Source organism: Podarcis muralis, chromosome 1, assembly GCF_964188315.1.
Source record: "Podarcis muralis chromosome 1, rPodMur119.hap1.1, whole genome shotgun sequence".
NCBI lineage: Eukaryota > Metazoa > Chordata > Lepidosauria > Squamata > Lacertidae > Podarcis > Podarcis muralis.
In genome coordinates this window covers 10,718,353-10,742,320 of record NC_135655.1, presented here as the reverse complement: position 1 = coordinate 10,742,320, position 23,968 = coordinate 10,718,353, and the positions used below count along the sequence as shown (strand labels likewise).

The window sequence follows — 23,968 nt, the reverse complement described above, 5'->3', positions numbered from 1 at the left end:
TACTGGTAGGTGTGGCCACAAGCAATAGTGGGCGGGCCAGGCCCACTATTTAGGAAGGAAGAGATTTCTGCACATGCGTCTCCCCATCAGGCAAGCAAAGGACCTCATCACAATTGGAGACATTCCAGTTAAGCCAAAGGACATGAGAAGGACATGGAGCAGGGCCAGTGAGAGGTGGCGGGGTCTGGAAGAGTCCCAAGGGCCAGATGGAAAGGATTGGAGGGCCACATTCAGCCTCCAGACTCAACAGGCAACAGCGTCCTCTCAATCTCTATGATGCTGTGATGCCCTATTTGCACCACGCCTGGAAAGCGCAAAGAAGTATTTCCTGGCCCAACCCACCATCCTAGACATGAGCAAAAGACTTTTCCATCGGCCGCATAAACGGCAGTTGCCACAAAAATATTTCCAATGACCTGAGAGGTTAGGCTGTCCCATGCATCTTTCATCTTTAGATAATCTCCGCTGGGCTCCGATGCTTTTCTTTTAGATGTCAGGAAGGACTGAAAGGCCTTTTTCTCTGTGTTAAATGATTCCATAAATGATAACATCTCCTAGGGATAATTAGAAAGAAAAAAAGAAATTCAGTTTCAGAAACTTTTAAAGCAGGATTAGATCAATAGACAGAGGATAGATCTGTCAACAGCTATTAGCTATAATAGTAATAGTAATTTATTTTTTGTACCCCTCCCACTCTGGGCGGCTTCCAACAAAGATTAAAAATACATTAAAATGTCACACATTAAAAACTTCCCTGAACAGGGCTGCCTTCAGATGTCTTCTAAATGTCAGGTAGTTGTTTATCTCTTTGTCACCTGGTGGGAGGGTGTTCCACAGGGCGGGTGCCACTACTGAGAAGGCCCTCTGCCTGGTTCCCTGTAGCTTAGCTTCCCGCAGTGAGGGAACCGCCAGAAGGCCCTCAGCGCTGGACCTCAGTGTCCAGGCTGGACGATGGGGGTGGATAATAGTCAAGAGTTTAAGAACAGCCCTGCTTGGCCAGGTCAATGGCCCATCTTAGTCCAGTATCCTGTTCTCACACTAGCCAACCAGTTGTCTATGAGAAGCTTGCAAGCGGAAACAGAGCACAACAGCTCTCTCCCTTCCTGCAGCTTCCAGCAACTTGTATTCAGAAGCATACGGACGCTGACATTCTGTTGTGCTCAATTCCTGCTTGTGTGTTTTCTTGTACTCCTGTTTCCAACTCCTTGGCCTTTTCTTCTCCCAAAGATATCCCACAAGCCAGCGTAGGTTTAGGACCAGTTTCCCTTCTCCTCCCGAACTGCTCCAATGCTAGCTAGATGGAACAGGGGTCTGGCACAGTTTCCTATGTTCCTATGATGGCCACTAGATGGCTTGAAAAAAGGGGACACAAGAAATTAACACAAAAGGCTATCAATGCCTACAGTGGCTGATGGGACCTCCAGATTCCATGCCACCTACGCTGCCACAGGCAGAATGCCTCTGAATACCAGTTGCCGAGAATCACAGGCTGGCAGAGTGCCACTGCTCTCATGTCCAACTTGCAGGCTTCCCACACACATCGGTTTGGCCAGTGTGTGGACAGGGAGGGGCTTCTGGCTTGATCCAGCAGGCTCATCTTATGCTATTGGAGTGCAATCATGGGTGAGACGCGGGAGGCGCTGTGGTCTAAATCACAGAGACTCTTAGGCTTGCCAGTCAGAAGATCAGTGGTTTGAATCTCCGTGGCGGAGTGAGCTCCCATTGCTCTGTCCCAGCTCTTGCCAAGCTAGCAGTTCGAAAGCACACCAGTGCAAGTAGATAAATAGGTACCGCTGCAGCAGGAAGGTAAACAGCGTTTCTGTGCACTCTGGTTTCCATCACAGTAATAATAATAATAATAATAATAATAATAATAATAATAATAATTTATTATTTGTACCCCGCCCATCTGGCTGGGTTTCCCCAGCCACTCTGGGCGGCTTCCATAAAAACCAAAGATACAGTAAAATATCACAGATTAAAAACTTCCCTGAACAGTGTTCCATTGTGCCAGAAGTGGCTGGCCACATGACCCAGAAAAGCTGTCTGTGGACAAATGCAGGCTCCCTTGGCCTGAAAGCGAGATGAGCACCGCAACCCCATAGTCGCCTTTGACTGGACTTAACCGTCCAGGGGTCCTTTACCTTTTACGCTATTGGGGTGCAATCATGGGTGAGGGCTGCAAGAGGGGTGTTCTTATGTTCTTATCAACGGCAACTAGTCGCAGTGGCCATGTGCTACCTCCAGAATCAGATGCAATATGCCTCTGGATTCCAGAACATGGGGGACATGAGTGGGACAGCTCCTGCTTGCCTGCTTCCCAGGGGAATCTGTTTGGCCACTGTGAGAAAATGATGCTGGACCAAGTGGAGAACTGTCTGGTTCAGCAGGACTCTTCTCCTGTTAAAGTGATGCTTATATTTCCCACGACTAACGAGCCCCTTGGAGATTTCCGGCTCTGCTGTGAATGATGGATAGGCTGCAATATTCATCTGTCTGTTTGATCATTTTGTTTAATATGTTTGTGGTTCTCCCCTCGGTGTTTTGAATTTGTTTCCTGGTTTCTAAATTGTGTTATTCATTCCAATACAGTGGTACCTCGGGGTACATATGCTTCAGGTTACATACGCTTCAGGTTACAGACTCCGCTAATCCAGAAATAGTACCTCGGGTTAAGAACTTTGCTTCAGGATGAGAACAGAAATCGTGCTCTGGCGGTGCGGCGGCAGCAGGAGGCCCCATTAACTAAAGTGGTGCTTCAGGTTAAGAACAGTTTCAGGTTAAGAACGGACCTCCAGAACGAATTAAGTACTTAACCCGAGGTACCACTGTATTCAGAAGTTTAACGCTTTTATAAAACTGAATGAGGACATTTTCTTTTTCCTTTGGGGGGGGCGGGACAGTTCCCAAAAGACGGAACACTGAAACTTTGTTTTACAAATGACACAAAAAAATAACCTTCAGTTATTTACCTTGCAATTGCTACTATCTCTGAATGTATAAGTCTACAATGTAACTTACTTGGAACTTCTCAGAGAAGGGCATACTTTCTGTCTCCGACAACAACCTTGCTAACTTCTTTTCTTGAGAGTTCAGCCAACTCAAGGTCTGGTTGACTTTCCCCTGGGAAACAGAACAGAAAGTTGCCATTTTTGTTTTCTTTTTTATCGCCCCTCCTGACAACTGCAGTTTGCACTGTTGCAAGAGAAGGCGCCTTGTCAAACATATTCCCAAGGCTCTTTCCCTTTGCAAACTGCTTAGGGCAAAAATAGGGAAACAAATGCAGCAATCCAACAGTATTTTGGAAGAGGTTTATTAGCTTTGCTTTAGTTCTAGACCTAGACAGCATCTTAAAAAGTAGAGACATCACCTTGCCAACAAAGGTCCGTATGGTAAAAGCTATGGTTTTCCCAGTAGTGATGTATGGAAGTGAGAGCTGGACCATAAAGAAAGCTGATCGCCGAAGAATTGATGCTTTTGAATTATGGTGCTGGAGGAGACTCTTGAGAGTCCCATGGAGTGCAAGAAGGTCCAACCTATCCATTCCTAAGGAAATCAGCCCTGAGTGCTCACTGGAAGGACAGATCGTGAAGCTGAGGCTCCAATACTTTGGCCACCTCATGAGAAGAGAAGACTCCCTGGAAAAGACCCTGATGTTGGGGAAGATGGAGGGCACAAGGAGAAGGGGACGACAGAGGATGAGATGGTTGGACAGTGTTCTCGAAGCTACCAGCATGAGTTTGACCAAACTGCGGGAGGCAGTGGAAGACAGGAGTGCCTGGCGTGCTCTGGCCCATGGGGTCACAAAGAGTCGGACACGACTAAACAACAAATGTAGATTACCTCTATCCTTATACTTTTTACATCATTTTTCTTTTTCTTTAACCCTGCAAAGCGTCATTCATTACATACCGATATGCTTACTCCAGAACAATGTTTTTTCATATAGTCTTTAGCGCATCCCCATTCTTTTAATAATTTCTGGTCCGATTGTCCTCTTATGAATGCTGTGAGTCTTGCAAGATTCGGGCCACTCTTTTTTGGTCCAAAAGCTACATCACCCTTAAGCCAGCCCTCCAGGTTGCCAGCAGTGGGCGTGGCCAAAAGGGGTGTGGCCATGCACGCATCCCCAGGCAGACACACAAGCACACATTCCATTGATCTGTGCAGATCAGCTGAGAGGGGGGGGGGTTCCTTTCCTTGTTCCATTCATCAAATGATCAACCTGACAATCGATAGGGAAGAGGGCAATTCGCACCCTCTCAGGTTGCTGGATTCCTGTAACCCCAGCACTGGGTCTACTATTTATTCATTTACTGGCAGAACCTTGGGCACCAGGAAAAAAAATGTTTTGAGGGGTGGACAGATCAGGCCGCTGAACCATCCCCTGCTATAGGGATGCTTAGAGATAACTCAAGACTTCGTATTCCAAAACAAACAGGGAACATATGAGGCTTGGTCCAAAAACAAAACAGGTCACCATACCTGCATTTCATCTTCAGCCACAGGTAGACTTTTGAAATACTGCAGAAACTGAGCCACATATGTCATGATGGATTTCTCATCTGGACTGACGACATCAACATCTGTAAAATGCCAGAAGCTATTAAACATCTCAGCATCCCAAAGGGTCTAAAGTAGGGTTACCAGATGTCCCCGTTTCCCAGGGACAGTCCCAGGATTTGCAAATAAGTCCCCGGACAAATTCCATCCCCAGAATGTCCCCGGATTTCATCCAATGTCCCCAGGAAATGCAGCAGCGGCAGTCTCCGGAGCAGTTGGCTCTGGCTGGCTTCAGGAGCTGCTTGGAAGTCCCCATGTGATGGTGGTGCAGGGGCTCTAAGATGCAGCTTCCGGGCTGCCTCTACCTTCCCTGAGCCCAGCAACTAAGCTGTGAAGGGAGGCTTCATGCTGCCTATCGGAGCAGCCTCCCAACTCCTACTTGCGTACAAGCAGGAGCAGGGCGCGGATCTCTCAGTTAAGCAATGGGAAGCCTCCCTTCCCAGCTGAGGGATCCCTGTCCCCTCCTGCTTGCACACAAGTAGGAATGGGATTGGGGCTGCTCCGATGGGAAGGGAGGCATCGTGCTGCCTGAGAGATCCCTGCTCCCTCCAGCTTGCACGCAAGTAGGAGTTGGGATGGGGCTCTTCCTCAATGTGTAGTATTCATTAATTCATTCATTCATTCATTCATTCATTGTGTCCCCAGATTTATTGAAAAAAATCTGGTAACCTTAGTCTAAAGGGAACGAGGCTGTCTTTCAGATATTTGGAGCCTGAGTCGTTTAGGGCTTTCAACACATGTCCGTATGAAAGACACACTATAAAAGAGTCAACATGTGAACGAAAAGTTGCCTGTATTATGAAAGCACCTGTTTAGTAATCTGCTTGGTGATATTTATTTCCATTCACAGATTTTGGTACACTTCCCCTCCCAATCTAGACATTCATATTGAAAACAGGGTCTAAAATCTATGCCCGTGAAAACACAACCGACACTGTTATGACTGGAGACGCTCCATTCTCGGAAGGTTTACCGTCAGGTTCAAGCAGCCGGGGTATATTGAGTTCTGTCTCTGCAATTTCGAAGGCTTCCTCCAGGTTCTCTTTGTTGGGTCTATCTTTTGCTCTCTCCATGTCTACCAAGTCCGGCCTCAAGGCGTGAATGATGGCCAAGAACGCCAACCCATTCCTCCAACTGGATTTGAAGTCTGCAACGCTGATGGAGCCATGCCTGCGTCCAAACACACACACACACAAAAATGTCTCTTCAGTTATTCCTGTAAGCAGTGACGCTGCACTGCCAACCATGCAAGTAACTCCCTTTCCCACAAGCGCCCTATTTTTACAGCCTGGCACGAAGTATAACACTGTCTCTTAAAAAGTTAAGGGATGGGGAGCAAGTTGTAGACCCATAGGCACCCTCTCCCACCCCACAGGGGTAAAAACCTCCCTTAGATCTGCCTTACATCTGCACCGAGGTTAACCCAAGACTCATGCTAACCTGGGTTCCCCCAATTAACCAGAGATTGAAATGAGTTCAAAAACGCTGGTTTTGGGGAGAACCTTGAAGGCCTTAAAAGGGGGTTAAAGGTAAAGGGACCCCTGACCATTAGGTCCAGTCGTGACCGACTCTGGGGTGGCAGCGCTCATCTCACTTTATTGACCGAGGGAGCCGGGGTACAGCTTCCGGGTCATGTGGCCAGCATGACTAAGCCACTTCTGGCGAACCAGAGCAGTGCACGGAAACGCCGTTTACCTTCCCGCTGGAGTGGTACCTATTTATCTACTTGAACTTTGACATGCTTTCGAACTGCTAGGTTGGCAGGAGCAGGGACCGAACAACGGGTGCTCACCCCGTCGCGGGGATTCGAACCACCGACCTTCTGATCGGCAAGTCCTAGGCTCTGTGGTTTAACCCACAGTGCCACCCGCGTCCCTAAAAGGGGGTTAGACAAGATTAATGGAGGACAAGGCTACGAGCCATGTGATATCACTAAAGCAGAATTAGCTCCACTGCTAACGCACAATTATAGTATCTAAGAAGTGTTGAAGAATATACCTGCCCTAAATGAGCAGTCTGGCAGGGAAGGGGCTCAGTTTTAAGAATGGGAGCCATTATATTATACTTTCCACCCAGTGGCAAATCTATTTCGAGGCAATTACAGACAACGTTTGAGAGAAATGTGCCCGGTGACTTCCTACAGCACATTTGTTTCCTAGAAAATGCAGCTATGCCGAGAGACGAAGGCATGAGTCAGAATGAGTGCTGACATAAAAATGGGTTGTGCATTGTAGATATGCAGGAAGGAGGACAAAGGCTAAGGCTGGGCACCGCGGGGTGAAATCAGCGATCTCACTTGTTCAGAATGTCAGGGTTTGTTGGCAGAGTGGCCAAACTCACTTGGGGAGTGGAAACCACTTAACTTGTCAGACTTTCTCTTTGTTCTTTGTCCTGCTATTCAACTCCACCACTGTTGAGGAAATGAACTTAAATGTTCTTTGGCTAGGCTAAAGAAAGCTCTTTGGCCCCGCTGACCAGCCTACAGGATCAGGCCGCTCTCTTTGGGGAAGTGCTGTATGTAGCTCAGCGGCACGGCACACACCTTGTCTGCAAAAGGTCCTGGGTTCGAATCATGGCGTCTCCAAGAAGGGCCGAAACAGACTGCCGAAATTCTGGAGAGACGCTGCCAGTTGGTGTAGACAATACTGAGGCAGATGGACCACTGGTCTGACTCAGTAGAAGGCAGCTTTGCATGCCCTATTTATATCAACGATGAGGACTAGAATCTCAATATTGTTTTTAAAGCAAGTGCCATAACCTAGTGGCTCAGCATCTGATTTGCATGCAGGAGTCCTCAGGTACAACCCACAACATCTGCAGCTCTACCAGCAGCAGGAGAGGAGGAGTAACTGAGTCATCTGCAAAGCAGGTTAAGTTACCACCTCTCTGCTTTGCTCCGCTACTGCTCCCCTCCTGCAGGGAGAAGAGAGATTCAGGACCATCCCTGGAGGACCAACCCCCAGCACTGAATTGGGTGGGGTGGTGGGGTTAAAGGGGGGAAACTGTGGGTTTCAGGTGAATGGCTTTTTGGACTACGGGAAGTTGAGGCTTTGTTTATTTTTGTTTAACAAAATATAATAATAATAATAATAAACCAAATACCATACATCTCAAAAATTGCACATATGCATTCCAAAACATAATAATTTTTTCTTTTCTTTTTTTTACTTCCCCACCCCCATTTTCCATGGTGTTTTTAATTTCTCCCCCTTGCTGTACCCTATCTTCTCCGTCTTATATCATAACCACCATACAATAAACTCTAACTCCTTCTGTTGCTCATAGTTCAAATCCTGCTCGTGAATTCAACATACTATAATACTTATATATTTAAATATTTTTTTTAAAAAAATGTTAGTAAGCAGGCTTGAGTATTGTTTTGCTTATCATTTGATTATGGTTTCATTCACAGATGTTATGCTATATGAAATATTAATGTCTATTATTATTAAAACTTTGTGTGCCACCCTATACCTGCAGGTCTCAAGACGGCTCTTAACATAAAATACATAATAAAAATACTGTAAAAACAAGCAAAATCCAATAATCCCCCTCTCTCCCTAACATATTTTAAAAGCACTTTCCTGCTATGGTAATATGTATTGTATATCTATCTTTCTTTCTTTCTTTCTTTCTTTCTTTCTTTCTTTCTTTCTTTTGCTGTAAGCCACTTGGAGACCTTTTGGAGGCAAGTGACTAATACGTCTAATAAAGGAAAATGAAATGAATCTTAAACTCTGGAGGGCTGCTGCGGATCAATGGTTTGATTCAATGCAAGGCAGCTTTCTGTGTTCCTAAGCATCACAGATTAGTGCAGAAAACAGGATGGAATGGGCTGGCAAGTGAACGCATGGAAAAGCGGCACAAAGTGCAGACGGACTGATTCAAGCAACCCTACATACGTGGCGCACTGCTCCTTGGCCCACAACAGAAGAGCCTTCTTTGCGGACATCTTCCACCGTTCCTTCGCTTTAGCATTTCGTTTTGCCGGTGGGCTTGCTGTCGGCGATGAGTCCACGGCACTTGAACTGTCCGGCGAAGGATGACCGTAGCCACAAGCAAGAGTCTGGGCTAACTCTTCAATCTACCAATGAAGAATAGAGGGCGGGGGAGGGAAAGGAACAGATTTATTCCACAGTCATTGATAAGAACTTGGGTAAAAGGTAACAGTAAAGGGACCCCTGACCGTTAAGTCTAGTCACGAACGACTCTGGGGTTGCGGCACTCTTATCGCTCTATAGGCCAAGGGAGCTGGCGTTTGTCCACAGTGCCACCTGCATCCCAAGAACTAGGGTAAGGTAAAGGTAAAGGTAAAGGGACCCCTGACCATTAGGTCCAGTCGTCACCGACTCTGGGGTTCGGCGCTCATCTCGCTTTATTGGCCGAGGGAGCCGGGGTACAGCTTCCAGGTCATGTGGCCAGCAGGACTAAGCCGCTTCTGGCAAACCAGAGCAGCGCACGGAAACGCTGTTTACCTTCCCGCTGGAGCGGTACCTATTTATCTACTTGCACTTTGACGTGCTTTCGAACTGCTAGGTTGGCAGGAGCAGGTACCGAGCAACGGGAGATCACCCCGTCGCAGGGATTCGAACCACCGACCTTCTTATCGGCAAGTCCTAGGCTCTGTGGTTTAGACCACAGTGCCACCTGCATCCCAAGAAGTAGGGTACAAAGTCATAAATCAGTGACAGACCTTGGGGTCTTGAATTTCAGCAGCGCCCTGTGCGGGCATCAAAATCTGGCGTACAAAGCCCTGCCTCTCGCCTTCCATTCTTCATAAAAGTTCTGGAGGCCCCTATGCTTCATGCCCAATGCAACCAAACTGGTAGCTCGCCCCTAAATCCATCTCTGCTTAAATGACTTGGGCCTAAGTACTTGAAGAATCACCTCCACTTGTGGTTTAACAATCAATCCTTCTTCCCAGGGAACTCTGGGAATTGTAGCTCCGTAAGGGGAATAGCGGCCTTCCTTAATAACTCCCAGAACCTTTAACAAACTACAGTTCCCAGGATTCTTTGGGGGGAACCAAAGGCCTGTTAAAAGTGTTAGAGTAGTTATTCAAATGGGGCATGGCATGTTGGTCATGTGGGATTTGATTTGCACGTCAAGGCAACTTTAAAATGAATGGAAACTGTGAAAACTGAGATGGTACAGTCCTCTCCTAAGGGCCATTTCACCTCAAACACCTAGGCATAGCTTTTCAGATGGCATGATCACCGCTCTCCTCCCCTGACACACTGTTCGGGGGGGGGGGTCTCCTTGCCTCCATCCCCTGAGCCTATTTCGGCAAAAACTAACTTGGGAAATCTTTCTTTCAACCTTGATCAGCTACTCACGTGAAAATGCAATATGATTGTCCAAATCAGGCCAAGGACAATGGACGGTTTCCCTTCAATGATATCAGCAACATGAATGTTGATCAGCTTGATCTGGGAAAAGAAGAATAACTATTGTTAGCCACTCTGAGCCTGGCTTCGGCTGGGGAGGGCAGGATATAAATAAAATTATTTTATCTTATTACAGTATTTTTCGTCCCATAGGATGCTTCGTCCCATAGGACGCACCTAGTTTTTTGGGGGGGAAATAAAGGAAATTTTTTCCCCTTTATTTCCCCCCCAAAAGCAGGTCGGGGAAACGGAACCAGGTCGAGGAACAGCGGGATGACAGCACTGCGCCTCCTTGCTGTCCCCCGAGCTTGTGGGGCTGGCCGATGTCTGCCCGGCGCGAGGGGCGCTCTGCTTCAGGGCGACCCGCCGGGCGGCAGGCTGCTATCCGCAGCGTGGGGAGCCCTGCGGGGAACTCCTGCAGGGCTCCCCACGCTGCGGATGTCTGTCCGGCACGCGAGGCGCTCTGCTTCAGGGCGCCCTGCCCGCCGAGTGGCAGGCTGCTATCCGCAGCGTCGCTCTCCAAGCTTCAGCGAAAGCCTGCATTCGCCCCATAGGACGCACCCAGATTTCCCCTTCATTTTTGGAGGGGAAAAGGTGCATCCTATAGGGCGAAAAATACAGTAATTTAATTATTATTATTAATTATTATTATAGAACAAAGTGAAGGGAAATGAATCACTGTTTTAAAACAGCTCTTGTGGGATGTTTAAACCTGTAATGCTGTGTATTTTTGTGTGTGTGTGTTTAATCACAACCCAACAATGGAGTTCAAAAAGAAAGAAGAAAAAATATGGTATATACTGGACTCCTATGAAAACATCACAATCCAAATCCACCTCTAGCCATGTACAACAAGCTGTTTCTTGTCATTTATCTCTTTATTTAATACAACCTCTATATTGCTTTATTGTTGTTCTTGTTGTTTAAGCCTCTAAGTCTAAGCCATGGGTAGGCAAAATAAAGCCAGGGGGCCGGATCTGGCCCAATTGCCTTCTAAATCCGGCCCGCGGATGGTTCGGGAATCAGCGTGTTTTTACAGGAGTAGAATGTGTGCTTTTATTTAAAATGCATCTCCGGGTTATCTGTGGGGCATAGGAGTTCGTTCATTTCCCCGGCAAAAAAAATATAGTCCAGACCCCCACATGGTCTGAGGGACAGTGGACCGGCCCCCTGCTAAAAAAAAAAGTTTGCTGACCCCTGCTCTAAACAGTTTACAAAAAATATAAAACTTTAATACTATGGATAAAAAAACAATTAAAAACAGGTATTTAAAAATAAGCTGAACGATGAATAAAATCGATGGTAGCTAAAAACAAATAAATAAAATACGTAATTTCTATGGTGTCTGGATAGACAATTTTGTTTTCCTGAACAAAATGTTGTAAGCAGTTGCTGAACAGGGTACAATGACGGAACCCGCCTAATGTCAATGGGCAGGAAGTTCCCAAGTTTAGGTGGTGCCGAAAGTCCTTGCAAAAGTTAATTAATACCCAGTTTGCCAAGCTGCAATCCAGCAAAGTAAGTAAAGGAACGCCTAACTATTAGGTCGAGTCATGACCGACTCTGGGGTTGCGGTGCTCATCTCGCTTTATTGGCCGAGGGAGCCGGCGTACAGCTTCCGAGTCATGTGGCCAGCATGACTAAGCCGCTTCTGGCGAACCAGAGCAGCGCACGGAAACGCTGTTTACCTTCCCGCTGGAGTGGTACCTATTTATCTACATGCACTTTGACGTGCTTTTGAACTGCTAGGTTGGCAGGAGCTGGGATTGAGCAATGGAAGCTCACCCCGTCGCGGGGATTCGAACCGCCGACCTTCTGATCGGCAAGTCCTAGGCTCTGTGGTTTAACCCACAGCACCACCCGCATCCCCTAAAGTAAGTTAAACCCCCCAAAAAATCATTATTTGGTTGATAATGTAAAAGGTGTGTGTAAGCTGCAGAGAGCTCATAGTGAACCTAGGTTGCTCATTCATATCTATAAAAGTGTGGATAAAAGCATCCTCAAGACCTGACTTATGGAGTCCCTTCAGCTCTTGCATTGACTGTAGCTGGGATCTATAATAAACGCTTTAGTGGAATTTCCTGCTGAAAATAAATATAAAGTATAACAGCATATCCAGTTCTGTTCTAAAGCATGTCACTGTACAGCTTTGCTTCGAATGTGCTGTTCTCGTCTTTTTTTACACCACTTTGGCACCCGAGCAAACTCAAAACCGTCTTTGAGGCTGGAGTAATACTGACCGATCTGTTCTTTAGGAACGTCAACGCATTTTCAATGTTGCTTCTGCACTGGAAAGTGTTAGATCCTTTCTCACGTGGCTGGAGGGAGAGAAAGAGGGGATACAAACAAACAAAAAAATCAGGCTCCACATTACAAATTGCAAAATTCGAATGGCTCTTCTCATGTTCTTATGTTAATTTCGCAGAATATTTTCTGCTTTTGCGGTTTAGAAATTTCAGCAATTTTTTGAGAGTGGGCGAGGAAGGAGTTGATAGAACTGTGGGAAAAGGGGGAAAGTGTTGAGACATTTCCAACCTTCTCCTAGCATTCTTAAGAGCTAGAAACTTGGGATGTTTTCCTGAGAGAAAGTTCAGAACCTCAAGATCCTTAATTTGGTACAACAAAGCTGAGTTTCTGTCTGCATGTCAAACTCACACCAGGCCCAAACTGCAATTTGCCACGGAACAGGAAAAGAAATTCAAGCACGAGGACTGATGGGCAATAAGTACCGTATTTTTCGCTCTACAGGACGCACTTTCCCCCCACCAAAAATGAAGGGGAAAAGTGTATGCATCCTATGGAGCGAATGCAGACCAGGGTCCAATGCTTCAAAGCAGCGCTTTCCCCCAACACCAGCCCCACAAGCTCAGGGGGCAGCAGCAAGGTCTGCTCTTGAACGCACCTTGAACACACCTTGTTTTTGAGGGGGAGAACAAGGGAAAAAATTTTTTTTCCTATTCTCCCCCTCCTATGGTCCGGTGCGTCCTATGGTCCAGTGCGTCCAATAGAGCGAAAAATACAGTAAGTTCATTGCTTTTTAAATTGACTTTAGACAAAAAGAATCACATGCAGTGGGGATACCTTACCATTTGTTGTCCTGAGAGGACCTCCAGCAGATCCAAAAGCACATGTCCCTGCCCGATGTCCGTATACAAGTCCGAGACAAAGGAAGGTGGGGAATGCTGCAAAAATATTTGTCGTTAAGCAACCTTTCTTATTCTAATATTTATAAGCCATACATCCAAGGGAGGGCATAGTAAGGCAGAATACGACATAGAAACCTAACACTGCAATAATAAGAGCAGTCAGAAACACCAACGGCAGATCAATAAACCGGTTGGTTAAAAACAATAGTCCACATTCTGCTGTCTGAACTGTACAGGTTTCAAAACAAGTCTATAAGAAAGATGGCAGTGATTGCTGCCAGACCTCTACTGGCAAGGGCACAGCCTGCCACACTAATGGCTCAGTAACTGGTAAAAACCAAGCCAAGCCAGTATTTTTTCTTTTGGAGGGGTTAAAAATGAGGTGCCGGAACTCATATCTTGATAAAAATGGTGTTGGGTGAAAGATCACTGAATTTCAGGGGGTTTGACCAGACGAGCCTCATGGTCCAATTCAACTCTCAACAGTTCTGTGATTTTATGGAAATACTGGAGAGCACCATCATAAAAAAATCTGCAAGTACTACTCTCAGAAAAGCAGTACCATGTTGAATGGAAAACGAGTGAGGACCCAGTGCCTGATTTACATATAAGCTAAACAAGCTATAGCTTAGGGCCCCACTCTCTTATGGGTCCCCCAAAAAATTAAAAGGGGAAAAAACTGGATGTACATTTCCAAAATATAAGACAAACAAATAAAATAAAACCTACATACAGCAACAGTGTTTTGTGTTGCGTAGGCTCCTATGATGTAAGTCATGCTACTAGCCTGCTTCCTAAAATCTCACTGGTTTGCTATTATCATTTCATGTTATAGCAAGTTTCTAGAGACTAGATTATGAGTCTTTGCAAATTGTGTTTCTAAAGGAACTTTTGTTATTGCCAAATGCCAATGTGTTTGCGTTATTAAGTTTGTTATGAATAAAAAATCATTTTAAGTTAAAGGTAAAGGTAAAGGTATCCCTGCCTGTACGGGCCAGTCGTGTCCGACTCTAGGGTTGTGCGCCCATCTCACTTAAGAGGCCGGGGCCAGCGCTGTCCAGAGACACTTCCGGGTCACGTGGCCAGCGTGACAAAGCTGCTCTGGCGAGCCAGCACAGCACACGGAACGCCGTTTACCTTCCCGCTATAAAGCGGTACCTATTTATCTACTTGCACTTAAGGGTGCTTTCGAACTGCTAGGTGGGCAGGAGTTGGGACCGAAAGACGGGAGCTCACCCCGCCGCGGGGATTCGAACCGCCGACCATGCGATCGGCAAGCCCTAGGCACTGAGGTTTTACCCACAGCGCCACCCGCGTCCTTTTTTTTTAAAGTTAGACCTTAATAATTATTTCACTCTTAATATACTTCTTCTTAATTGCATTTCAGTTGCAACAATTACTTTGATAAAATACATATTTTGTTATGTGCAAATGGCTTTAGATACCTATTAGGTCCATAAATTACCATACAGCATATATTCAACACTAAAAACAGCGACAATTTGTTGTTGACAAAAGACAGCTGGACATATAAAGGGCCCCATTACCTTCAGTAGCTTAGAGCCTCATCAAACCTAAATCCAGCCCTGGTCATTCCCTTACCTTTTCCAGCTGTGAGTTGATCCAACTTGTGAAGGTCCTCTTTTGCGTGTTCTCCTGCTCCACTACGTTTTAAAAATAAAATAAAATTGAAGAATCACCCATGAACGGAGAAGATAAACATACTTTTAAATAAAACTTTCAAGCAGGTCTGCAGAACTTGTGACAGGCAGGTGTGGCAGGAAAATACTAACCTCCTCCTTCTCTGTGCCTTGTGATCTGATATCTGCTCCTCACACACACTTCACAAATTGTGGAACAACTGTAATATCCCCCCCCCCCCAAGCTGTTACTGAAAAAGCCCCTTCCTGCAGCTCTTCTGTGCACTGGTGTTAAAGTTGTCTTGTTTCTTAATGTAAATTTAATAATTATAAGATGTTGCTTCAATTTTACATCAACCATATTATATATTATCACATTTTTCCATACTGAGAATACCCACAGTTATCATTTCACCAGCGCTTTAAAAAAAAAAAAATCAGTACATGAAATATACTTGGAGTCCAGAGTGGATTTCATGTTCTTTATACAGCTCATAGTGGTGAGGAGGAATGGAAGTTCCCCCCCAATATCTGCTTATATACATTATTTACACAATGGGCTGCACGTGATTGGCTAATTCCAGGATTCTCCTGTAGGCCAATCAGGTTGTGGATTCACTTCCACCTGGAGCTGGATTGGGTGGCTCCTGCAGACCAATCATACTGCTGCATTCTGAATCCTATTGTTCTAGGACCAATCAGACCGCTGCATTTTTGGATCCTATTCAACTCAGTACATAACAGTACAAAAAAAGGCCACCAATTATACTAGGAAAAAAATCAAAATTGTTTTCGTTCTTCCCTCCCAAAGCCAAATTTGTTGTTGACAACGGACAGCTGGACATGTAAAGGGCCCCATTACCTTCAGTAGCTTAGGGCCTCATCAAACCTAAATCAGGCCCTGGTATAGACAGAAGTTAAGCTATCCCTGTCCAGATAGGGGCGCAGCTGGGCCACCAACCAAAGCTGATGGAAGGCACTCCTCGCCACCGTGGCCACCTGAGCCTCAAGCAACAGGAAGAGGATCCCGGAGTACCCCCAAGCTACAAACCCACTCCTTCAGAAGAAGTCTAACCCCATCAAGAGCAGGCCATCTCCCACCCATCTGGTCTAGGGTGTCCACTAACAGTGCCTCAAGTCTTATCTGGATTGAGCCTCAGTCTGTTGGCTCTCATCCTGTCCATTACCGAGGCAAGACAACAATTCTGTGCCATGTGTGCAGGTTAGATCCAGATTCAGTTTGTGAAATGGAATTCCCTTTCAAATCCATGGGACCCAGATTCAACCAACTTGGGTTTCCACCACGTACAACACAAACTGTAATCTGAAACATACTCAAAGGGAAATAAATCCAGCTGAGCTCAGTAGGGCTTACCTCAGACAAAACATGTTTACAGAGTCTGGCTACAAGTGTCTGCTCCTGATAATCAATAGTGCTTAAAGTATTTTACACACAGAAATGGAAAGCCCTTCTTAAACGCTTTGCTAGCTAGACTGTTGTCAGAGCCTCGTTGTTGTTTTTTAATACCTCCAGGAAGTCTTGGGGCTGCTATGGAGGTTTGCATTTCATTTGCATGTCGTCAACATTTGTTATGCAAAGGACTGCAAAGGATTATCTTGTTCCCAGTTCAAAGCAAAGGATTAAATTATTAGCGAAGCAATTCTCAGCAATGGAAGCTGGAAGTTCGTGTTTGGTCTCTGGCATTCAGGGCCTGCTGCAAAGTGGACTTTTCAGTTCCAAATGGCAAAAAAGGAAAAACACCCCCACCTGCTATTCCACCCACAGGGGTAAAAGATACAGGTAACAGTATCACCTCTACATCTCCCTGTGGGTGGAAAATCAGCTGGAAAGGAGATGATGAGGTGGGAAATGGCTGGAGGAGAAAGGGTTAAGCAGCCCCTCCACTGCCATTGCCATTGAGATAATATCCACAGTCCTCCTTTCCAGGGAAAATGTTATACAGGATGTAATTGCAGATAACATATTGTTCCTTGGCCTTCTCTTTGGAGAGAAGAGAGAAGAGAATAGAATGGGTTGTATCCAAAGCAGCGCTACATAAACATTTTATCAGCGTAAAGATTTCTGGGTGAGCAGTGGAATGTGAACCCCTCTTCTCCTCCCCTCTGCCCCCCTAAACCAGGTGTGGAGAACCCCCTGGTCCTGAATGGGGTAACTGTGCCCCTGAAGGACCAGGTGCGCAGCCTGGGAGTCATTCTGGACTCACAGCTGTCCATGGAGGTGCAGGTCAATTCTGTGTCCAGGGCAGCTGTCTACCAGCTCCACCTGATACACAGGCTGAGACCCTACCTGCCCGCAGACTGTCTCGCCAGAGTGGTGCATGCTCTGGTTATCTCCCGCTTGGACTACTGCAATGCGCTCTACGTGGGGCTACCTTTGAAGGTGACCCAGAAACTACAACTAATCCAGAATGCAGCAGCTAAACTGGTGACTGGGAGCAGCCGCCAAAACCACATAAAACTGGTCTTGAAAGACCTACATTGGCTCCCAGTACATTTCCAAGCACAATTCAAAGTGTTGGTGCTGAGCCCTAAACGGCCTCAGTCCTGTATACCTGAAGGAGTGTCTCCACCTCCATCGTTCTGCCCGGACACTGAGGTCCAGCGCCGAGGGCCTTCTGGCAGTTCCCTCACTGCGAGAAGTGAAGTTACAGGGAACCAGGCAGAGGGCCTTCTCGGTAGTGGCGCCCGCCCTGTGGAACGCCCTCCCATCAGATGTCAAAGAGAAAAACAACTACCAGACTTTTAGAAGACATCTGAAGGCAGCCCTGTTTAGGAAAGCTTTTAATGTTTAATAGACTATTGTATTTTAATATTCTGTTGAAAGCCGCCCAGAGTGGCTGGGGAAACCCAGCCAGATGGGTGGGGGGGGTATAAATAATAAATTATTATTATTATTATTATTATTATTATTATTATTATTATTATTATTATTATTATTATTATTCTAGAGGTTCCCCACAACCCTATGGAGCAGATTTGCAGAGGACAGGGGGGAAATACTGTTGCACAAGTGGAAATCCTTGCACTGAAAGGTGCATTAGTTGAATGCCACTCTGCCAGACCTCAAACTTGGACCAACCACCCAGATAAAGGGGGGGAGGGGGGGAAAGGAAAAATAAATACTCAGTACTCGGGATGGGGAAGAAATACAATTCAGTTCACATTTAAAGCTGAATCTATCAAATTTGCAGTTTCTGAAACAATATTAAAAGTGGGGAAAGAGCCATCCTTCCAAATTTGAACTTCTCTGAATTTTCAGCTTCCGTTCTCCAACCAGTCAGCATTTATACAAATGCACACTAGGGGAAATTGTGCTTAAAAATGAATATACAGTGGTACCTTGGTTTTTGAACGTAATCTGTTCCGGAAGACCGTTCGAGTGCCGAAACGGTCGAAAACCGAAAACTCAGTATGGAAGCCTAAAATGGAAAACTCAAAATGGAAAACTCAAAACGGAAGCTGCGTTTCCAGTTCAACTACGAAAATCGAACTATTCGTCAACGGAGACATTTGAAAACCGAGGTAACACTGTATCCGTGCAAATAGCATACAAAAATGTGCGACATTAAGAAAAAATGCTTGCAAACATGTGTGTGTTATAAGACAAAATTGCGGACAAAAAAATTATTTATCACCTGAAATGCTGAAGAATTTTCATCGTGATTTTAAAAGAAAAGAAACCGTAAATTGCTGCAGAACGGTGGAGAACTGAATTTAAGATTTGGAAAATTAGAAACTGAGGGAATGGAAACTTACATATCCTTCCATGCCAACTCAAGACTGGTCCCTTTAAAAGGCAAGCATTACTTCTGAGATAGTCTAGTCTTGAGATTAGCCAAGACCATCGGAGTCTTGAGGATTCTGCAGGAACGTTCCCAGGAGGATGGCTAAGTAAAACACTGAAAGTGCCTGTACATTTTGCCTTGTATCCCAGGGTCTACAAATGCTGGAAACAGGTTGCTAAACAAAAACGAAAAGCTGGGCATCTGGGAATTATGGTTCACTGGGCAGGAGCCGATCCCTTACCCTCCCCACACACAGATATCCATGTCAGAGGGCACCGACTGCAACAGAGAAGGCACCATCTTGGTTATAACGCTATGCAGAGATTTGCAAGGCAGCCTCACTTCTGGAAAGAGGCATAGAGAGCATGGCTGCGTACCCACCTTGATGCACATTTAGAGCACATTTCCTCCACAGCAAAGGATCCTGGGAACTCTAGTTTGTTAAAGGTGTGGGGAATTGCAGCTCTGTGAGGGGTAAACTACAGCTCCTAGTATTATTTTGGTGATGCAATGCACTTTAAATGTGTGGTGTGGATGTGACCCAAGTTGCAGGGATGCGGGTGGCGCTGTGGTCTAAACCACTGAGTCTCTTGGGTTTGCTGATCAGAAGGTTGGTGGTTCAAATCCCCGCAATGGGGTGAGCTCCCGTTGCTCTGTCCCAGCTCCTGCCAACCTAGCAGTTTGAAAGCAGGCCAGTGCAAGTAGATAAATAGGTACCGCTGTGACAGGAAGGTAAACTGCGTTTCCGTGCGCTCTTGTTTCCGTCACGGTCCTCTGTTGCGCCAGAAGTGGTTTAGTCACACTGGCCACATGACCTGGAAAGCTGTCTGTGCAGAAACGATGGCTCCCTCGGCCTGAAAGCGAGATGAGCGCCACAACCCCATAGTCGCCTTTGACTGGACTTAATTGTCCTGGTGTCCTTTACCTTTTACCTTTACATAGCAGGCAATCGAAACAAAATTAAAAAATTCCTTCCGGTAGCACCTTAGAGACCAACTAAGTTTGTTATTGGTATGAGTTTTCGTGTGCATGCACACTTCACGAAAGCTCATACCAATAACAAACTTAGTTGGCCTCTAAGGTGCTACTGGAAGGAATTTTTTATTTTGTTTTGACTACAGCAGACCAACACAGCTACAATCCTAGGTATGAATACTCAGAAGGAAATCCTAGCAAGTGTAAGGAGACTTCCTCCTCCTAAGTAAGCATGCAAATGATTGCAGCCTAAGTCAATCACCGAAATTGCTCGTCAGTTCAAACAGCTGACTCAGCAGGCAGGCAGAATTGGTACCATCCAGCAATCAATTTTTATCTATCTAGGGCATTTGATGCCATTTAAATAATCACTGCAGCTGCTCCCGCACCACAATTCATTTTCGGCACGGTTATATTACTCTTTCCATTCTGCAACTACTCCAGGGCTTAATAGTTTTCTACAAAAGCTCAGACGCTCCCGTCATGTGATTCATTAAAAAGGACTTTTTTATGACTAAAGGGCAGATGAATGGACCCTTTGTGTCAGGCGATTTTAATAAGGCTGGAAATGACCTTGGATTTATCTTGCCCTAGTTGTTTTCACGATGTAACCGACCTAAAACAAATACATTCCCTCTCAGCTTCATGCAGCTCTCCCTGTGCTCCAGCTCAGGATCAGAGGCAAAGCACAACAGATCAGGCTGTGCACCTGTCCATTTAAAAAGCAAAATTAAGGAAAGATGGTATTCTTCTCCTTCCCTTGGCACCGGACCTCAGTGTCTGGGCTGGACGATGGAGCTGGAGACGCTCCTTCAGGTATACTGGGCCGAGGTCGTTTAGCGCTTTCCCATACTGAGCTATCCCAGCTTATGCAGTAGCTGCACAACGTCTAGCTTTTATTGAGTGTTTATTCTGATTTGTTTGGGGGGCAGTTATAGGGCAATGAGTATTCATCCTTTTATTTTTTGATTGCAAGGTGTTTACAGGGTATTCCCATTATTCATTAGTTCATCTCACGCGTTCCAATGCATCAGCCCATCACTTTCCAAATAACAAGACCACCTTTTTTAAAAAAAATACAGTGGTACCTCGGGTTACATACGCTTCAGGTTACATACGCTTCAGGTTACAGACTCCGCTAACCCAGAAATATTACCTTGGGTTAAGAACTTTGCTCCAGGATGAGAACAGAAATTGTGCTCCAGCGGCATGGCAGCAGCAGGAGGCCCCATTAGCTAAAGTGGTGCTTCAGGTTAAGAACAGTTTCAGGTTAAGAACGGACCTCCAGAACGAAGTAACTCCTTAACCTGAGGTTAACACACTGTAGGTGTGTTAGGGCACCAGAGTGGCTCAGTTTCCACTTAACTGCACCAACCTACAGTTCTGATATGCATAGGAATGCCTCCGGCAAAATATTGACATTCTGGAAGTTCCTAAAGCCATCACTGCTGCTAAACTGAATTTGGGACTTTTTCCTGTATCGTGTGGGCTTCTAGCACTGCATAACCCTAAGGAGGCGAGAGAAGAAGGCCACAGAACAACATCCATCCTAATCTGCCGCACGAAGATTTGCAATTATGCCCTCTAAGAACTGACGGAATGGAAGTAATGTTTTGTGATCTTGTTATTTCTGGAGCCGGGCCAATCTGACAACACCGCAAGATCAACAGTGTGATGTAACCTCGACTAAAAATTAAAATAAAATAAAATTATTCCGCTTTTTCACCTAGGGGCACCCACCTTCGAAAACAATGATTTGATTTCAACTTTTCCAACACGCGTTTCGTTTTCTGCTGTGTGTTCTCATTCCCAATTCTGGGATGGAGCTACAAGCCACCGTCTGTTCAAGTGAATAGGAGTGCCTGCTTCGCTAGCTAACTTCTCTCAACGCCTGTCAGAATTGGCACCCGATCATGAGAATTAAATAGGTTAAGAAGGGGGAATTACGCACTGGCAATAGTGTGCAAATTGGATCAGAGCGCATGGAGAGTAAATCCTGCACAGGCTTGCTCACACCTGCTGCCCCCCTCCCACCTCACCCCCCCTCCTCTGGCACGCCAAGGCTTAGTAGCCATAGGAACAGGAGGGAGGAAGGTGTTTGATGGACAGCTTATCAGCCCCTACAATCCCGCAGCCACTCACTCCCCTGGAGAACTCCTGCAGGACAGCAAAAATCCAACAGCTTGGATTCGAAGGCCCCGCCTGCACCCGTAGGGCTAAAATTCCCAGAGTTCCCTGGGAAGAGGGATTATCCAGCTGGCAAATGGGGAAAGACTCTTACCTGGGACTCTAGAGAGCCCCTGCTACTCACCGTAGACCAGGAGTGGGGAACCGTTGGCCCTCCAGCTGCTGAAACTACAATTCCCATCAGCCCAAGCCTGGGCAATGGCAAAGGTAGATGGGAGTTGTAGTTCAGCAACATCTGGAGTATGGTTACCAGATGTTTTTCAATGAATCCGGGGACACTTTTTTTTTTTAACGGAGTAGCAACAGGGAGTCAGTAGTGGGGATGGTGAGGCAAAAGACCCTGGGCCCAAGCACACATGCATATTGTACAAAGGTGCAAAGCCCTTCTTTCACACCCTGTGAAACATACCGTATTTTTCGCTCTATAGGATGCACCAGACGATAAGACGCACCTAGTTTGGGGAGGAGGAAACAAGGGGGAAAAAATTCTGAATCCCAGAAGCCAGAACAGCAAGAGAGATTTGGCTTCTGGGATAGCCTCTTGCTGTTCTGGCTTCTGGGATAGCCGCGCGAAGGCTCCCCCTGCCCAGAAGAGGCTGCGTGTGGGTAAGCTGCCCTCTGTACCTTCCCCCATCTCCCGCAACAACCGCGCGCTCTTTAAAGGGAGCGCGGTTCTTGGGGGCTTTTCTGGGAGGTGGGGGAAGGGACAGAGTCGCACGCTCTGTCCCTTCCCCCCACTTCCCGCATGAGCCACACGAAGCCTCTGCAGGACAGGGGGGAGCCTTCGTCCCGCTGCCCTATGGAGGCTTCACGGGAGCTATCCAAAAGCCAGAATAGCTAGAGGGAGTGCTGCGCAGCTCTCCCTCTCCCTGTTCTGGCTTCTGGCTTAGCCGCGTAGCCTGCACTCGCTCCATAAGACGCACACACATTTTCCCTTACTTTTTAGGAGGGAAAAAGTGCATCTTATAGAGCGAAAAATACGGTAAATGTGCAGTTTTTTTAAAAAAAACTGGGCAGCGTCGCACCACCCATCCGTGACTCCTGAGCCTTTCCCAAACTCCTGCCCCCTTCTCCCTTTGTTTTGACAGATCGGGGGGAGCCCCTCGGGAGTCGCGGGTGGGTGGCTGTAGGTGAGGAGGGGTGCAAGGCACATGGTTTCTCTGCCAGGCGAGGTGCAAAGCCCTTCTTTCGCACCCTGTGAAACATAAATGCACAGTTTTTTTAAAAACTGGGCAACGGCTGCCGCCCGCGACTCCCAAGCCTCCCCCGATTGGTCAAAACAAAGGGGGCAGGAGATCTGTACCGCCGGACGTCCCCAGTTTCCCTTTGGCAGTGGCGGCAGCAGTCAGCAGCCCGGAGCCAGCCTGGTAGCGCAGTTGGCTCTGGCTGGCTTCAGGAGCTGCTCGCTGGCGTGGCGCCCACCATTTTTCCTCTCCGGAAGTCCCCATATGATGTGTTGCATGTTTCCAGGAGACAGATTTGCAAATCTGGAGACTGTCCCCGGGAACCAGGGACATCTGGTAACCCTAATCTGGAAGGCCAATGAGTCCCCACACCTGGCACAGACATTAGTGATCTGGACAAGCCAACGGTCTGGTTCAACATAAGGCAGCTTTCTGGGTATGCTTCTGTTCTGAGAAGCAAGGCTGAGAGACCCAGGCCCTGCTATGCAAGGGAAAGTGTCATGTCTGCTTTGCTCCACCCACTTTTGCTGCCGGCCCCGCCCACCGATGGCATGCAGCCCCAGAAGGCCTAGAATCGCAGAGTCGGATGGGACCACCAGAGTCGTCTAGTCCAGCCCCCTGCAATGCAGGAACGTTGTGCAGAATGCAGGGCTCGAACCCGTTACCCTGAGAGTCGGCGTGTCACGCTCTACCGACTGAACTATTAGGCATGAGAGAATGCAGCCCGAAGCCAGGAAACGTTCCTCACCACCACCCCATGATGGAAGCCAGAAAAAACCGGGGTGAAAGCATGAAAAGGTTTGTTGAGAAGCACTGAAGGGAGAAGGCACTTCCACAGGTGCAGCAGGGGGAAATTAAGGTTTTGGGGAGGTAGCGCGTTAGACTCTCCATTTCAGGGTCATGGGTTCGAGTCCTGCCCTCTGGGCAAAAAAGATTCCTGCATTGTAGGAGGTTGGACTAGATGACCCAAGTGGTCCCTTCAAACTGTACGATGCTATGATTCTATATAATCTAGAGCAGCGGGGAGAAGCCTCAAGCCTTCTCAGCTTCTCTATGGACTTCGGACTACAGTGGTACCTC

General features: G+C 46.7%; 1 protein-coding gene across 6 annotated transcripts in view; it reads right to left on the bottom strand.

Moving 5' to 3' along the window:
- SYNE2 (spectrin repeat containing nuclear envelope protein 2) overlaps positions 1-23,968 on the bottom strand; it is a 259,349-nt gene that overhangs the window by 210,662 nt on the left and 24,719 nt on the right. For all 6 annotated transcript variants that reach the window (XM_077923084.1, XM_077923110.1, XM_077923091.1 and 3 more), the window contains exons 3-11: positions 14,699-14,760; positions 13,037-13,132; positions 12,191-12,268; positions 9,900-9,992; positions 8,466-8,647; positions 5,537-5,733; positions 4,486-4,586; positions 3,022-3,123; positions 417-554 (exon numbers count right to left, since the gene is read on the bottom strand). In XM_077923084.1, the coding sequence (XP_077779210.1) occupies positions 417-554; positions 3,022-3,123; positions 4,486-4,586; positions 5,537-5,733; positions 8,466-8,647; positions 9,900-9,992; positions 12,191-12,268; positions 13,037-13,132; positions 14,699-14,760 (1,049 nt within the window). The remainder of the gene's footprint in view (positions 1-416; positions 555-3,021; positions 3,124-4,485; positions 4,587-5,536; positions 5,734-8,465; positions 8,648-9,899; positions 9,993-12,190; positions 12,269-13,036; positions 13,133-14,698; positions 14,761-23,968) is intronic.